The following is an 18,115-nucleotide window of genomic DNA, read 5'->3' as shown; positions in this document are numbered from 1 at the left end:
AATATCTTCTTTCAGGGATAATCCATGTTTCGCTAATTTAGATTTAAGCAATTAATTAAGCCATTAATTAGCAAATTAATTTCGCCCGTTAGGGAGACATAAAAACAAAAAAGTATACTATATTGCTATGTTCGCAATACCTGAACATATAGTGGAGACAATTTTAAAAATTTCTAGTAAATACCGAAAAACCGGTATTTAAACTTGTGAATACCGGTATTATAAAATTGTACAAATGGCTCAAAATACCGGCATTCAGTATCCCGGTATACCGGTATTGCAATCCCTAGATTTGATGTTTATAAATTAATGTTTCATATATAATGTGCTTCACAAACATTTAGGCCTTACTTGATGAAATAGAATAGTGATAAATATCACGTCAATTATTCTTTTTTCATAATTTATCAATGCCGAAATTAAAACGTTTGGCGTTAGTTAATTCTAAATGGTGAAACTGATGAAAGATAAGAATAAAGCTTCTGAAATGGCTTAAAAGTCAGAAAATAATATTTACTAAAATATAATTTTAATAAAAGAGCAACCGCCAAAGTGAATCCAAGGCTGACAGTGACAATGTAGTGATTGACGAAATCTGACGACATTTTCGTCTTCACATGATAGGTGACAAGCAGAACAGATAAGGCGATGATGAGATCAAGCTATGGCATCATCTCAACCGATCCATCAGTCTGGAAAACTGGCATCCGAATAGTTCCTCACATCTTCCCCCAAAATGAGCTGCACCGCATAAACCAAAATACACTTATTGGAATATCTGCATCGGAAATTCGAGAAGAATCTCTAGCAGGAAATGCAGCAAATTTTGCTTAAATGAAAAGAAATAAAAGCGTTAAACTTACAAATCTTTACTTAGAATTTTCTTCTAAAATACAAATAAAAACCCTAAATAAATTTTGCCTACATTGTTTAATTCTTTAAGTAATAACTCAATGACCTTTTTAAATTTCGAAGAGCTCTCTTTTGCTAGCAAATAAACGTCTTGCAATGTCTACATTTTTTTTTTTTTCATTAATTGGAATCTTCTTGATATGGTATGGATTTCTACGTATTTGGTTCATTTTTTCTATTTCATCTTGTATATAGAATAAACATACTATCATATTCCTGTTTCTGTAACCTTTACAATTGCTAGCACTTGTGAAGCAATTGTATTTGATTGAACTCGTGCGCAAACAAGCAGCAATAATTTATGTACTTCCAGAATATGCGTTGCACCTAGAATTTTTAGAAATTTTATAGAAATATGTTTGAGCGTTCAAAGAATTAGTTTAATGTTTGAAATTTGTAATTATATATTTCCTCCTTTATAGCTTTGCAAAAGGACTGTAGATTCTTTTTTTTTTTTTTTTTTGTTAAAAAAATAACTATTGTGATCTGGCACTTCATCTCAAAATCTACTTTCCACACCATTCAATTATGCAGTCATAATTATATTTTGTTAAATAAAATTGCGTGGCGCATCGGTCTAGTTACTCTTTAGTAATGGTTTTAACTTACTTGGAAAAAAATTAATTTAAACTTAAATTTAGATTCATTTATCCCTATTAAAACTCTAAAGCATTCGTAATTTTTTGCAGTTGTTTTAGAATCTTTATTTTTTATATATGTAGTTCTTCTTTTTCTATATTTGTTTGTGAATATTATTCAGTAAATCGTTGCAAGTGACATTTCTATACAAAATCCCGCAATAGTCATTTTTAGTTGAACTTTTTACATTTATCGTAATAAATCTTTCCTTTACTATATTTGTTTGTTTATTTTAAAACGATAAAAAAGTTTTAAAAATGTTTTCTTTTAAAAAGAAAAAAAAATTAAAAGCGGCTATTTAAAATAAATTGTATAAAGCGATATCATTATATGTATGTCAGATAAGGGTTTAAAAAAAATCAAGAATTAAAATATACAATGGAATGCTTTTTATAAGCATGTTTTCAGGCTGTCTGCGGTAAAACCGCTGATTAATGAGTAATGAAATATATTCTTTAAGCAGTCAGTTTGTAAATTTTACGCATACATCCCAAATAAATATAGCTTAAACGATGAATCCTAATTTATTTCAAAACTGGATGTTAATATAATCAATCAGTATTACAAAAAAAACATACCACATTAAAAGGAATTATTTTGATTGCATGCCAGTTTTATGCTATTACGGTTGAGATAAAAGCGCTATAAATATACGGAGACCATAATCATTGCTTCTTAATTTTTTCCGCTCATAATTAAGAAAATTCGCATGGACTTTTTTTTTTTTTCCAAGAAAAATTTTATGAGCCCCCTCTTATGACAATTAATAAGACGAAACTTTTATTTGGGGAATAAAAATATTTAAATAATAATTAAGTATTAAAATGGCTGTTTGATTTTTTAAATAATTATTAAGTAAATTTTAAAGAAATGTTTTAAAAATACTTTACGAATTATTTTTTAATGCAAATTCAAAAAAATTGAAATAGTCAGGAACTTTTGTAAATTTTTACAATTTCATCATGCAATCATTGATTATGGGGACATGGATCATAATTTAAGAATGCATTATTATTATTATTGTTGTTGTTGTTATTTATGTTTTTCCAAATAATTTTCTGAACTTTGTAGAGGAAAAAAAATTTAAAGAATCGAAATAAATAACGAAAAATAACGAAAAAATAACTCAAAAGTAATCACAATTCTGAGATAAATGATGTTATTTTTTTTAATATAGATAATGAATATTTGAAATAAGCTGAATGCTCATTTGGTTTGATTTCATATGATTAAGTTTATACCTAAGTAGTGTAATAAATTTCGAGTCTACTTTGGGACCATGAAACACAAATCTCTGAATTTTAAATCAGGTGGAATTTTCTTGCTCATTGGATGAAAATCGAAGATCTATCATTATGTCGATAAAGCCCACAAATATATAAAATTCCGAATTCATATTTGCGGTCTTCTAACGAGGAATCCGAAATTATATGTTTAGGCTGCTACCCTTTGTGAATATTTATTTTATATCGTGATAAGATTATAAAGAATAGCATCATGTTAAAAATGCTAGAGATAATTATGCAGTTAAGAACAGTACCTTGTGATAATGTTATGCTATTTCCATAACGGAAAGAATTTTGATGCTATATTTTTCCAACATTAATGAGCATGTTGTTATTTTGTGTTATGAATTAGAATTATTGCAATTTGGCATACGATGGTATAGCACCAACGATACGACGCTTAGTTATTATATGATTTTTTCGCTCCTAATGATTCCCATTCGCATTGAAATAGTAAATGGTGTTGGATATAATAAATGGTGAAATAGGATAATATATATTTTGGATAATCTAACTTCCTTTTCCACTCATCCTATAGTAGAACCTCAAAAAAAATGGAGGCCAAATTTTAAATCATGACTTTCTTATTTTTGACAGATTTTCCTAAAATTTTGAGAATAAGTCAGCAAACTCAACATCGACGTATTTATTATCCGCACACTTTTTTCTTGAAATGGTCGGAATCAGTGATTGATTTAGGCATTGTGCGACTCAAGCTATTGCACATTGCACGTTCTCTTGATAAACGGAGCACTTTAGCTTCACATTTTTAAAGTAAAAAAGACCTTTTGCGAAAATATGAAAATATTTTTTAATTTAATATTCTTAATGTTTGAGCAGTTTTCTTTTTAAAACCGTTTGATATTTGTCGCTAAGATTTTTTTTATTTTATTTTATTTTTTTTATTTATTTATTTTGGAAAATTACACCGACTTTTATAATTGTATTTATGTACGTTTAAACTATATTTTACATCTTTAAAAATATTTTCACAAATTTGGTAGAATTTTATTTCGAAAAACTTCATAAATTAAAATCTAATGCAAATTTTTTGTTCAAATTTGGTATAATAATTTTTCAATATGTTCTGCAGTTCCTGAACTAGAGAATAAGTCATTTATTCATTCAGAAACATTCCATAGTTATTTTAATACTTCTCAAAGCGAAAAAAAATTTATAATTTCATGTTATTTTTCAGTCGAATCCCAGTATTTAAATAGTGGATAGAAATGCAGCTTATTTTTTAATTCAAAATCTAGGTAATATATTTCTTAAGGTGTTTGAAAAATTTTTAAACAAATCATTTGATAAATCTCTAAACAAAAATATATTTGCTTTGTGCGTTTTTTTAAACCAAGCTTGCCCCCCTCCCCTTTTTTTTCTTCGATTTTTTTAAAACTTTTAATTGGCATATTTTGGTTTCATCTATATTTATTCATTTTTCTTAACAAAAATTCAAAAATATATCTATTTTAGAGCGTTTTTTCAAGAAATTCATCCAGAATGCATTTATATATCTTAATCGATGGTGTTACTGATATATGTAATACATTTCGAATCCTGTCGGCTAAATAAAATGTAAAAACAGTGAAGAGACTTGGTATTTTTAATTTAATTTTAATATCCATTTCGTGAAAGCAATTTATTTACAAGAAGTACGCAGCGCGACACAAAGCAGAAGACAAAAAGGTACGAACAAATGATCACTAATCTTATATAACATAGGATTTCTGGCCAGGCGCCAATTCAATACACGTGATGATCTTTGACACCTTTTCAAGGGCAAAAGTATCACTTTCATTTGATTCGTAGTACTGCTGGTGTATTATTTTTACAAAGGGATTAATTAAACCGAAAGTGGAATTGGATCACGAAATAAGAGAATATTTTAGAATGAAGTTACGATGGGCTAAATTAAGATAAAGTTTTGGAAATTAATTTGGATTATATTAAGAGTTAAAACGGAATGTACTACGCATCAAATGAAACTCATACTTTTGCCCTTGAAAAGGTGTCAAAGATCATCACGTGTATGTGGCACCTGGACCTTATAACATAGAAATCCTATGTTATATAAGATTAGTGATCATTTGTTCGTACCTTTTTGTCTTCTGCTTTGTGTCACGCTGCGTACTGCTTGTAAATAAATTGCTTTCACGAAATGGATATTAAAATTAAATTAAAAATACCAAGTCTCTTCACTGTTAAACCTGCCTTCTGCTACAACCAAAATAATTTTGCATATTATTTAGCCGACAGGATTCGAAATGTATTACATATACGTAATAGAATTTGGAATCCTGTCGGCTAAATAATATGTAATATATTTTAGTTGAGTTGAAGAGTACAGGTTTGACATGATTATTTACAAGACGCAGCGCAGCACAAACACAAAAGTAAGAAAGGGGCAAAAAAGAGACGAACAGATGATCACTAGTCTTATATAACATAAGATTTCTGGCCAGGCAGCAAAGGAATACATGTGTTGACCTTTGACACCTTTTCAAGGGCAAAAGTATCACCTTCATTTGATTCGTAGTACTGCTGGCGTATTATTTTTACAAAGGGATTAATTAAACTGAAAGTGGAATTGGATCACGAAATAAGAGAATATTTTAGAATGAAGTTACGATGGGCTAAATTAAGATAAAGTTTTGGAAATTAATTTGAATTAAATTAAGAGTTAAAAATATCATTACATATATATATAATTTTTTTTATTTTAATTATTTTATGAAAATATATGTTTTATTTATCATGACTGCGCGGTATCCACGTTTGGTTGTTTAAGCAGACACACAGTATTAATAAACAAACTATAATAACTAAGTAAATATAATAAAACAGATAGGAACCTCAATAGTTATAATTGGCAATGTCTTGATCCTAATATTTTATAATTCATAAAATTTAAATTTACAAATATTTATTCATTTAGCTAATAAGCTAATAAAATCTTCTTATTTCGATTTGCCTACGACGCTCTCCAGTCCAGCGCTTAAATATATATAGTGCTAAACAAAATCGGTTCAAGAATCCATCCTCATACGAAAGATCAAAAGATGAGTTACTGAAAAGAGGTTTCGCAACTGTTATTGGTTTCCGTTTTTCTTTAGCGTTTTACCAATTATTTTTTTAGGATTTTCTGGAAGAATGTTTTCTCCTATTCAGCAATGCCGAACTTTTCATTTGCACTGCCATTCCCCCCCCCCCCTTTTAAATGCATAGAATTTGTTCACTTCACTAGTGAAATGCATAATAATCGAACCGTATTTTTTTCCCTTTTGAATAATTTGTGTTTTTACAGATCCCTTTCCCATTATAACATTTTACATTGCCCTTTTCTGAAAACTCAATGACTTTATTAAGAAAAACAGCTCAACTCTTTTGGCCATTATACGAAATTTATGGATAAAAGCTTAATCGACTCCTGCTTATTTAGCTTTAAAAAGTGGCATAAACGCGATAACATTTTGACTTCTCTATTACATGTTATAAAATTGATGTCTGGAACTTTTATATACTCTTGTCTACCCATCCTTATGCCACTGTTTGAATAGAAAATAAAACATATTCTTGTACGATTTGCAATAGTGAATCAAAATTCATGAAATGGTAATTAGTTCCTGGTTTTAATGTTATTTCTTATTTATAAAAGTGTGATGATTATAAAATATTCGAGGTGTAATTATAAATGCATAATATGTAAATATAAGACTATGTTTGAATTTTTTTTTTATTTTTTTTTTTTTTTTTTGTGTGTGTGTGTGTGTAAAAAAATGAAACTCACTTTTAAAAGTATTTTAGCTTTCTCTGTAAATATTCATTTTTCATATTTGAATGCATTTTTCATATGCGATATTGATAATGTAATTGTTTTCTTTTGTCCCCCTCAGAGCAAGATTTATCTCAACTATTTCCTAAGAAGGACTTAACTAAATCCAAAGAGAATAAGCAACCAGTTAAGTCAGCATTAAGTGAAGCCCTAGAATTGTTTCCAGCTGCACCAAATAATCCGTTTGGAGAATATGCCAGGTTTGACGGACGGGTAAAGTGCCTTTGTTTTTAAATGTAGTTTCGCTCTGTTTTATTATGTATTTCCGTATGTTAATAATTATAAATACTCATATTTCCAGAATTTTTTACTTTAATTTTTAAAGTATATACAACCCTTAAATATTGATTTATTCTTGTTAATGTCTTTAAATTTAGAATACGTAATTTCATAAAAGCAAATCATAAAGATGGTTAGATTTTATAATCCGAATTAAGACTTTGGGTTCGACTTCCACATCCTTGACCGAACTTTTCTTACGAGAGAGGTTGCTCTGGAGCCGTTAATGGTTATTAGGATTTAATTTCAGTTCCCTCCTTCATGCTATCACGATGGCGGTCTCTCAAGTTATTTAGTATACATAGACAAGACGAGATACTGTGATATAGTCAAAAAAGTTAAACCTTTCCCACATATAGAAACATCACAACTACGAGTATTGGAAGTGCTGAATAAATCCCACTTTTTTTTTTTTTTTTTTTGGAGATTTATAAGTGTTATAAAGTTACCTCTACTCTGATGAAGGAACGTACTTCCTGCAGGAAATTATTGGGTTTTGACTAGTGATTACTATTGACATTTCACCTCTAGTTTCCGTGCAACTACAGGATGACGATCATTCATTTCATCCTAGATACCTTGTCAAATGAAGTTAGCACTTTGCAGTATGGTTACAAAAGGATTAAGTTAATCAATTTATTTCAAGTTTTAGATCTCGCAAATTCCACCTGTTACCAGTTACAAAAATCTTATATCAAAAAGTTTATAAATAATTCGCTCAGTTTTCTATAAAAATACAATTATGTTTATTTTATTTTATCCATGTAGATAATTAAATAATGTATTAATATTCACTAAAATTTCGTCATGAACTGGAAAACAAAATTTTCTAAATTAATCATATCAAGTTAAAATAAGTATAGTTATCAAATTATTATTATTACTATATATCTTTAGTGACTAGCTAATTCGCCAAGATAAATGATCCGTAAAATTTTTAATTAAATTTTTTATGTAATTTGATCTTAATAGCCTTCTTCAGCAAAATATTTTTAAGTTTCAAATTTTGATAGATACAGTCACTCAAAAAAGTATTGGGACACTTGGCATGAATAACTATACAGCTATTTATAAAATTATTTATCACATTAAAATAAAAACAAGATGAATCAAAAAATATTTTAACATTTGGTGTACAGTTAGTAAGGAAAATTTTATTGTTATTTTAGAATTAAAATTTGATCTAGCTTTTCAAATATAGTTCAAAGACAAAAGGTGTCAAAAAAGTATTGGGACACTTTTGAAATGAGAAATTCAACAAATATGTAGCACATTAATAGAATTGAATTTACTACCACTTTTTTTAGACTATAATTTTAAACATAAAAATGTCAACAGGTAAGATTATTTATAGAAAAATGGTGAGAAATATAGAATTATGTGAGAAAACTTCTAATAAGTCATTGGAAAAATGGAAAATCAATTCACTGTTCAGGATCTATCTTAAAATTTAGCAAGTTTACTTTTTAAACATTATTCACAGGTTCAAGAAAACAAATAGTGTTGAAAACAAGCAAACATCAGGGTGTCCAAAGGGCATTTAATGAATGTGAAAATTACTTTAATTATTAATTACTTTTTATTAAAATTAATTAAAATTACTTTAATCTTTAATTAATTTAATTATTAATAATTACTTTACTTTAAAAAATTACTTTAATCCAAAAATTAGTGAAGTAAAATTGACTCTGCAATATAAACGTAAGTTCGGAAAATCTTTAAATCTTAAAATTGTAAGAAATGTTTTAAGAAAACATGGATATCATGACATGGTGCCTGAAAGAAAGCCCTACATCAGCACACCAAATTGATAAGCTAGGTTGGCATGGGGTTGATGAAAACTAATACAACATTTTCAGAGCGGATGGCAAGCAAAAAAGTTTTGCGGAAATCAAATTTATCATTGCATGACAAAAATTTACGGCCTACTGTTAAATATGAAGGTGGCAATCAAATAGTGTGGGGTTCTGTGGCAATCATTGGTGTTGGAAATTTAAATTTATTGATGATACAATGAATAAATATGTCTAACTTGACATTCTCAAGCGAGATTTAAAGGAAAGTGCGAGCAAGCTGGAAGTCTCAAGAATTTTAATTTGCGCAACGATAATGCTCCGAAACATACTACTAATATTTGCAAGTTATGGGTCCTCTACTACTGTCCTAGTATTATTAAGACTCCCCACAAAGTCCAGACCTTAATCCCATTAAACATGTGTGGGATTATTTGCAGCAAAAACTATATGAGAATCAAATTTCTAACAAGCAGGTTTTAAGAAAACATTTGATCGAAGAGTGAGCCACACTCGATTAAAAAAATTTGATAATTTTGCAAGAAATTGGTCCAATCCATGCCAAATAGAACATGAGAGGGTCAAAGAAAGCAAAGATGGCTCAACAAGAAATTAACTTTTAAGTCTTCATTGTTTTTCTTAATTTATTGGGAAGTGGCCCAATATTTTTTGAGCACATTTTCTTGTTTTATTTCTTTAATTTTTAATTGTAACTATAATTACATTAATTTGAGAGTTTTATTTGAATTATGATTTGTATATATCAAAATTATATTTGATTTCATTTGTATATTTCAATAAAAAATTATGATAAAAATCTGTGAACTTGTAGTGTGTCCCAACACTTTTTTTTTTTTTTGACAGATTGCATGTAATTCATAAAATTTCAGTAGCCTTTCAGTATTCATTTTACTATATATTTCTGTATATTCTCTCCTAAAATTCTTTAAGAATGGATACACTCTACCACTTCTAAACTTGTAACAATGTAACTTATGTTCTAACCTAAAGTATTGTAAAATATGGCATTTCTCTTCATGTAAATAATAAGTTTTAAATATAAATCTTTTTTAGATTATTCTCAGAATTAAGTAAACATATGACTTGCTTTCCAGAAATCTACTTTCCCAATTATAATTTGTATTACAGAAAAAAGTTTAATTTCACTATTATACATGCCTCATTATTTTTTCAAATCAGTATCTATAATAATTCGGATTGTAAAATAAAAAGCAATCTGCAGGCTTTGATAGTAACTTTAATCAATAAGTTTGATATTCTTCCAGAATTTCTATGTTGTTGTTTTTTATGATGCATTTAATATTCGTTCAGAATGCATGCATACCTTTGAATTCTTGTTGGAAAACATTTTTAATATACAAGGTCGCTGAAAATTGTGGCTACACTTTCAAAAGTGTACTAGAAATAAACAAAGATTTTCACTTACGATTTTTTTTTTTTTAATGTTCCAAAAAGAAAATATTAAAGTTTCTTTTTACTGAAATGCAAACTAGACAACATCATTATCAACGTTTTACAGCATTCTCATTTCAAAATGGCTTCACTGCAAGAATAAGCGCAAGTTATAAAATGCTTTAAGAAATTTAAATCTGCAACACAGATACAGCGTAAATTTTGGACTATACAATCGAAATCCACCTTCAAGGTCCACACTTTATAAGTGGCATGAAAGATTTATGATGACAGTTAGCGTATTGTCAGAACCAAAATTTGGCTGCATTAGAAGCTGCTAACGACGATGACGTTACACGAATTGAAGAATGCTTTCCTCAGTCCCCGTAAATTGATTTGCCGTGCAACCCAGCAAATACAATTACCGAGATCAACTGTACATAATCTAGTATATAGCTGTACATAATGCAGTATATGGCTTTATGCGTATAAACTTTAGTTGTTACATGAGTTAAAGTTTGATGATAAGCCCCGACGTCGAACATTTGCAGATGAAATGTTACAAGAAATTGACGATGGTGGAAATTTTCACAACATATAATGTTTTCAGATGAGGCAGCTTTTCACGTAACAGGTAGTTTTAACCGACACTATACTCGGAGATAGGAATTAGAAAATCCTCATATCTTACTGGAAGAAGCAACAGACAAGCCTAAAGTAAACATGTGATGTTGTTTATTGCACGATCATTGCAATAAACCACATCACATATTGCCGCTGTTGAGCCTTTTTTTTTCTCACACTCTCTTTTCCGAAGTAACTGTCCCGCTCGGACAGTTACCTTGATATACTTGAAATTTTCTGATTTCCCCAAGTAGCGGATTTGCAACCCGATCAAATTTCCCAGCAATTTGTAATTCCACACTGGGCGATGTGTTAGTTTAGAAGTGGAAATGGTTCTAAATGAAAAATTCCTTGGGCGAAATAATAGTAAAAAACCATGGACATCTAAATCTCCAGACCTAACATCTTTGGACTTCTTATGGGGATAACGAAAGACATTGTTTACTAATCTCCAATTAGTGACACTCATGAAGTAAAAAGTTAAGTTGCAGTGACCATTCAGAATCTTAATCCTGCAGTGCCTCATAGAACATGACTAGAAATCTCATATAGACTCGATGTGTTGCGCGCGACTAATTTATATATATATATATATATATATATATATATATATATATATATATATATAAAGCAAAAGAATTAGTATCATTGAAAAGATAATGTTTTGAATTTTAAAGATGATTTTAAAATCATGCTTATTTGGAATATTTTGGAAAATTATTCAGGAAAAATGCCAAAGTTTTGCTTATTTTTAATTAAATTTCTCTTTTAAAAGAATCATACTGAGATGCTCATATCTATTTTCTAAAGTACTATGTAGCACATTTAATAGCTCTTGGTCAAACGACTTAGTCTGTAGAGTGCCAACATGAGCATGCAGACACAAACCACATTCATCTTTATTATAAGTATATATGTATCTAAGTTATAGTTATTAAATTTATTTATTAAAAATAGAGGGTTATAAAGTTATCTTACTAAGAAGAAACAAGAAGAATTGAAAAACTGAGGTATATTAAATAATTATTTTATAATTATGTTTTTATTTTATATTTTTACTCATTACAGAAACTTTTTATGCCTTTGTCTTTTTTCAAAGTTATTAATTTATTCTAATGCCGTCTTTTTTTCTAATTAAAAAAAAGATTTAACATATTTTTAATGATTTTATCATTGTTTAAATTTGTTCGTTAAAGCATAAAATTATAAAAACTGGCATACAAACAATATAACTTTCAAATGTGAATGCTTAAGCTCTCTTAACTCCAGTTGCCTTTGGCAAAGTTGAATTATCTCATATATTGTTGCTTCTGAGGGAGCATTGCATATAATTAATAACAGCAAATATTTTTAAACTGTGCTTTTATACAAAAAAAAAAAAAAAAATGAATCCTAGTTGAGTTTTCTTTTTAGAAATATTATTTTGTTATTTCATACTTTGCTACATTTGTATTAATTAATTTTTTATGCATTAATAAAAAAAATTCTCATTAGAAATGTTTAATTTTATAGAAATGAATAAGTATTTTTCTTGAATCAAATTTTAATTTTGTATTCATAATGTTCTTATATTAAATAGAACTGTATCTGGTTTGTTTCCTTTTGAATCTATATTGTTACAGTAACTCCTTTTCTAACTGCAAATAAGTCTTTTGGGTTTTTATACATTCTTATCTTTTTTTTTTTAAATTTTTTTTTTATTGTGATATTGTGATTTTTTTAAAGGTCACAATTTTATTTGTCTTGCAGGTATGGCTGTGCACTCTTATGTAACTTTTTAAGATAATTGTGAATTTGAATTTCTGCTACATCACAGCTTTTTTTTTTTTTTTTTATGTTTACATAAAGGTTACAAAATATATTCTTACATATACAATTTTTTTTTAATATGCGAAATTTTTTGGAAACTTATGGCAGTATTTCATACACAATTAAAATCAGCTATTTTATGGCATTTTTGGTTTGGGAATGAAGCAACTATCTTTATTTTGAATCGGAACTAAATATAGTTTCTTTAAAATTGGAAATCCCGTATTTAATTTATTTGTATTTTAAAGGTATCATTTCTTTTAGTTAATAATATTTCATGCTATGGTTGTGCTATGTATTGCTTGTCAAATGTTATGTTGTTCAGCCTATATTCTTTAAACATAATTTAATTTCTTCCTTAAGGTTAATCGATCTGCTCCTTCAAAGAAAATTCTTATTTATTTAACAATGCTGCCACAAGCAGAGCGCAACTATGGGATGGAAGTTATTTGTTTATCAAGTGCAAGAGTTCTTGACTTGATTGGCCTAATTTGTTGGATGTACACCAATGAAGGAAAAGAGCCAAAGTTGAAGTAATTGTCTTAATTTTTCTTTTGCTGTAATTCAAATTATTCAAAGTTGATATTCCATTTATTTCAAATACTGAATATTCTATTTGCATTTTTTCAAATACTAAATATTTCATTTACGTATTAAATACATATTATCTCCACTTTATGATGCTTAATATATAATGATACAATTCTTTCCACTGCAGTCAAATATGTCACTGGGAATGCTTTTTTTTTTTTTTTTGTCACATTATTCAGAATTATTGCTAAACAAATTTTCTTTTAAAGTTGTGGTATTAAATTTCAATTTAAATTAGAATTTTTTTCAAGTTGCAATGTTTTTCCAATATTAGGCCCATAATTAAAATTATAACAAAGAATTGTAACTTTAGAAAAGACTACACAAAGAAGGCTTGCCTTTGTTTTATTCTACTATCTGTGTTCCTTTACATCTCTGTAATATCATTTAAATTAATATAATTTCTTTTTGGATATTACAACCAAAGACATTTTAAACCTTTCCAAATTCCCATTTAATATTTAACTTAAGATTTTTCAATGAATTATTGTGAGAATCAACAGTAAATTGAAAATAGTTTTATACCAATAATTGTTTCAATATACTATTCTTCCTATATTTCATCAAATGTATATATCAAATAATAATATTATCCTTTCAAAAAGTTGAAAAATTACAAAAAGCTTCAAGCAGATTCTGAATTCAAAATTAAGGGAATAGTGAGTTTGTGCCTTTTTTACTAAATCTGAATAATGACTGCCGTGTTGCACTTAAATTTTTTGCAACACAAATCTATATATAATATGTGTGTTACAGAATGTTGTACAAATTAAAAAATCGCTCTTTTCTCTGATTTCGATTTAGAATAATGAAGTATGTCCCCAGAATTTCTCATATAGCTTTAAAAAGAATTTTAATCTGACAAGTAGAGAAGAATAGATTAGGTTAGAAAAAAATTGAGATGTACAGTAAATTTTATTCTAACATAATATGTTACTTGTACCATTTTTAATCGCTATATAAATTTATCATTTTTAACTTACTTTAAATCATTATTATTTTTTTAATTATTTTTGGTTTCATTTTCCATAAATTAATTTTCCAGCTATGTTCTCAGAAATTGACAGATGTAAAATCAGAATCGCATGATATCAGACGAATCTATTTTGATAAACCATGAATCAAAGTTTACTGAATCTGATTACATTATGCTTTTTCGTGACACCAAATTCACCAACTATGTTGTCAGTTTTGTGTTTGAAAGTAATATCTGGATATGTAAAATTTTTTGAAGTAGTTAAAGTATGTTTTTTTAAAAATCTTTTTTCCTATTTAAAAAAATATTTAGCAGAAAAATTTTATTGGATATCACTTTGTAAGATACTTTTAATAATATTTAAATTTCTTAACTTTTTATTTACAAATCAGTATTAACAATTAACTTTTTCATTTAGATACAATTCTCATTAAAGTTTTCTTCATGTCTTTAAAATGAATTTCAATGTCTACTAATAATAAAAGTACCCTTATACATTTATATTTATAAGTAGGAACAGATTAGCAAGTAGGTAAAATAGGCAATTTCTAGATTTCCCACCTCTCCCAAAAATTTTGTGAACAGAGATCAAGATTTTTAAATAATATTTTTAATTTAATTTAAGCCAATTTAATGCTTTTATTTGATTTACTAAGGCCAACTGTATAACTGAACTTATTCAAATTACAGTCAAGTTACTTTTAAATTTCTAAATATCATTCTTAGGATTATTTATCCATGTTTTCAAATTTTCTTGCATTTCAGTATGGCCTTTTTTTGCAGTGGGGTATCTCACAAACCAACATCTCTAACAGATTTTATATTATATTATTTAGAGTGTGTAAAAATTATTTTTTTACCATTTGAAAAAAATATTTTTAAAGTAATAGTTTTGATATGTAGAATAGCACTGAATTGAACATTTGATGATGACTAGATACTGAATTAAACATTTTGTTATTTCAGATTTTTTAAAGTATTTTTATTTTTGAAGAGAGTGTTTACATAAAAATCAGGTCAATAAAAAGTTTAGTCTGAGAAGTTTGGATTAATAAAGGAAGCTTTAAAATTTATCCTGTCTTGTATTTAAGCTATAATAGTGTTTCTTATGTTTTTTGGGTGTTGGATTTTTTTTGCTCTGAATGGAATCTTAAACAATTGATCATTTTTATTTCTGAATTGGATTATCATGTGAAAAATTATAATTTTTCTTATTTTAAATATAAAAGCATCTGTGGCTTGTAAATTTTTTTATTCATTTGTGCAATTTAATTGATTAATGCATTATATTTATTCATTTGTGCAATTTAATTAGTTAAGTAATACAATTCCTAATAACTATTAGAATAACTTTTGACTTCAATAATAACAAAAGCCTTATTATATCTCTATATTTTATAGAAGAGAATTTCTAAAATGCTCTTTACAATTTATTGATGTTACAATTTTTCTTTTTGCATATTAGTATAAAGTGCATCATAATTTAAAATTCAGAATTATATTTCACATGGGATGAATCTTAAAATGAAATGTTTCAAATGCTTATCATGACTTTTTTTATATTCATAGTTGTGTACTTATAAGAAATCAGTGATTTTTCAATTTTTTTAGGGTACAAAAAAATCTTTAACATCTAATTTATTATTCATTTATGTTATATGTAATATTTTCATGTGATTATGAGATTTTATTTGAAATTGCAATTGAATTTTACTCACACCTAGATACATTGAATGGCTAAGATTTATCATATAACTGTTTTGCCTAAGTTACACATAATGAATTTAATTCTTCAATAAAACTTTTATTTAACTTTATAATAATAAATTTAATAGAACTTTATTAGACATTAACTTTTTATGTAATAGTCTGTGCATAACCAAATTCAATCTATTCCAAATGCAAATATTCTTTCAAAAAATTTACCTAAAGAATTAAAAAACAAAAATGAAGTAAAGAATTTCAAATTTTTATCATGATGTGGCTTTTTCTTCTTACAGTTATAATATTCTTGAACAATGAAAAAATAATTTTCTGAAAAAAGTACCCTTTGTTGAAAATTATTTATTCATTGTTCATGATTTTACTATATTCTTGAGATTTTCGAGTTATCAGCAACTCCATACTCTTTAATAATCCAAGATTTAAACGTTTTCTTTCAGTATTATTATTTTTGATAAAACAAAGATGGAATTATTTACTAGCCATAAAAATAGTTGCTCAACAAATATTTCCTTGAATCCAAATCCATCCATTTTTTTTTTATTTGCCATCTTAATTAATCCCCTTTCATTGTGTGATATAATCTTGTTAAAAATTATCAACTAAATACTTATCAGTTTAAATGCATTTCAAAAAGTAAGGATTTTTAGTATTTATATGTATATTTTCTTAATATTTTCCTTTGCTTATATCTTCAAATATATAAGAAGTCATTTCATTATGAATACTTTCAATAATTATTACTTCATATAATAATCTAGGTCATGATTGGCACTGATAAAGTTTATTCTAGATAAAAGGAATGCTTGTTTATTTCATTTTCTTATCTTTAATCTTGTTGTAGTTCTTGTTATCTCTAACCTTGTAATTTTTTTTTATGTATGTTTGTTTGTTTTTGTTTCAATTGAGCCATTTTATGTGTTGATGACATATATTTCAACAACAGAAGCTTTCACATATTTTTCAAAAGTGAATAACCCCCATAAATAGATATTGAACTTTGATTCTAAAATTTCTTCATTACTCTCTGTCATGTTTTTCATTTTGGTAATGAGAATTTGTTGACTAGATTATTCTGTAAAATTCTTTAAAATAAGTGTTGTATTTTTTAATTAAACTAAAAGATTTAGATGTATGTCTAAACTAGTTTGAAAATTTGAAGTCACTAAATGTAAATAAATATTTATTACAGGCCTTCTGTGAACAATTACTGTTTGAAAATTGCTGAAGAGACTGGTGAAGTAGATGAAGATTTTCCAAGTCTTGATACAAATGAATTTGTTGGAAAATTTGGGTTTCCTTACCTAGCTCTAATTGAAAGAGAATTAAAGGAGTCATCTTTATTAGTCACTTTGTAAGGAATTTCTTCAAAAGGTTTTATTTAATTCAGTTAAGAATTAAAATTTGTGTCAGTTTTTAAATGAAAATATCTGTTACTGGTTATGCTTTTTTCTTACTTGTTTGCCATTATTACTGTTTTAAATTATTCTTGATAAATGTCCCTTTCGAGCATTGTTCATAATTAATTCTATTTTTCATTGGCTTTCTGACATTTTGTCCATTTTGAAATTTTTTAACATTTGCACTTCTACTGTTTATTGAAAACAGTTAAATGTCTGTAGCTGTAAGATTAGACAAATTATATACTAAACACACTGTAGTACTATAAAACTATAATTTTTTATTTGGAGAGTAAACTTCTATCTTATTGTTAAAAAATAAGGAAAGTAAATTAAAAACTGTTCTATGAAGATAAGTTTCAGCCTACAGACTTTCACCTAAACTATTGCTTAGACCATTTCCACAGTAGTCATTAAACTACAAATTTTCAAATACCTAAATTTAGTAATTGCAAGTTGATAAAAGAGAGTTTTAATTCTTTTTAAACAGATAACTTTTAACTGATGTCCACACATAATGTATTTCATTTGTTAGATTGTCATGAAAATTTGATTTGCCAAAATTGTCATCACTTGAATAGTAAAATCTTGAATCTTGAATCTTGATCTAGAATTTTATTACAGGCATTAAACAAAACAAAAAAGATGTAAATTTAATAGCATGAGTTTGACTTAATTTTTAAAACAAAATAGCTAATAGAAGAACCTGTGTGGATCATAAAATACTATGGCATCCTTCTCCTGTCTCTGTCTTCAATTGTGGCAGATGAAATAATTATGCATTAATTGGGGGGGGGGGGATCCTGATTTAGAAAGCTTCTAAAAAAATCACATGA

The 18,115-nt window shown here is 27.1% G+C and overlaps 1 protein-coding gene across 3 annotated transcripts in view; it reads left to right on the top strand.

The window, feature by feature from the left end:
* LOC129980577 (target of rapamycin complex 2 subunit MAPKAP1-like) overlaps nucleotides 1–18,115 on the top strand; it is a 145,571-nt gene that overhangs the window by 113,484 nt on the left and 13,972 nt on the right. For all 3 annotated transcript variants that reach the window (XM_056090951.1, XM_056090953.1, XM_056090952.1), the window contains 3 exons: nucleotides 6,734–6,885; nucleotides 12,954–13,123; nucleotides 17,072–17,233. In XM_056090951.1, coding sequence (XP_055946926.1) covers nucleotides 6,734–6,885; nucleotides 12,954–13,123; nucleotides 17,072–17,233 — 484 coding nt within the window. The remainder of the gene's footprint in view (nucleotides 1–6,733; nucleotides 6,886–12,953; nucleotides 13,124–17,071; nucleotides 17,234–18,115) is intronic.

Source organism: Argiope bruennichi, chromosome 8 (assembly GCF_947563725.1).
Source record: "Argiope bruennichi chromosome 8, qqArgBrue1.1, whole genome shotgun sequence".
Classification (NCBI taxonomy): Eukaryota; Metazoa; Arthropoda; class Arachnida; order Araneae; family Araneidae; genus Argiope; species Argiope bruennichi.
Note: the sequence above shows the minus strand (reverse complement) of the source record. Positions and strands in the feature narration are given on the sequence as shown.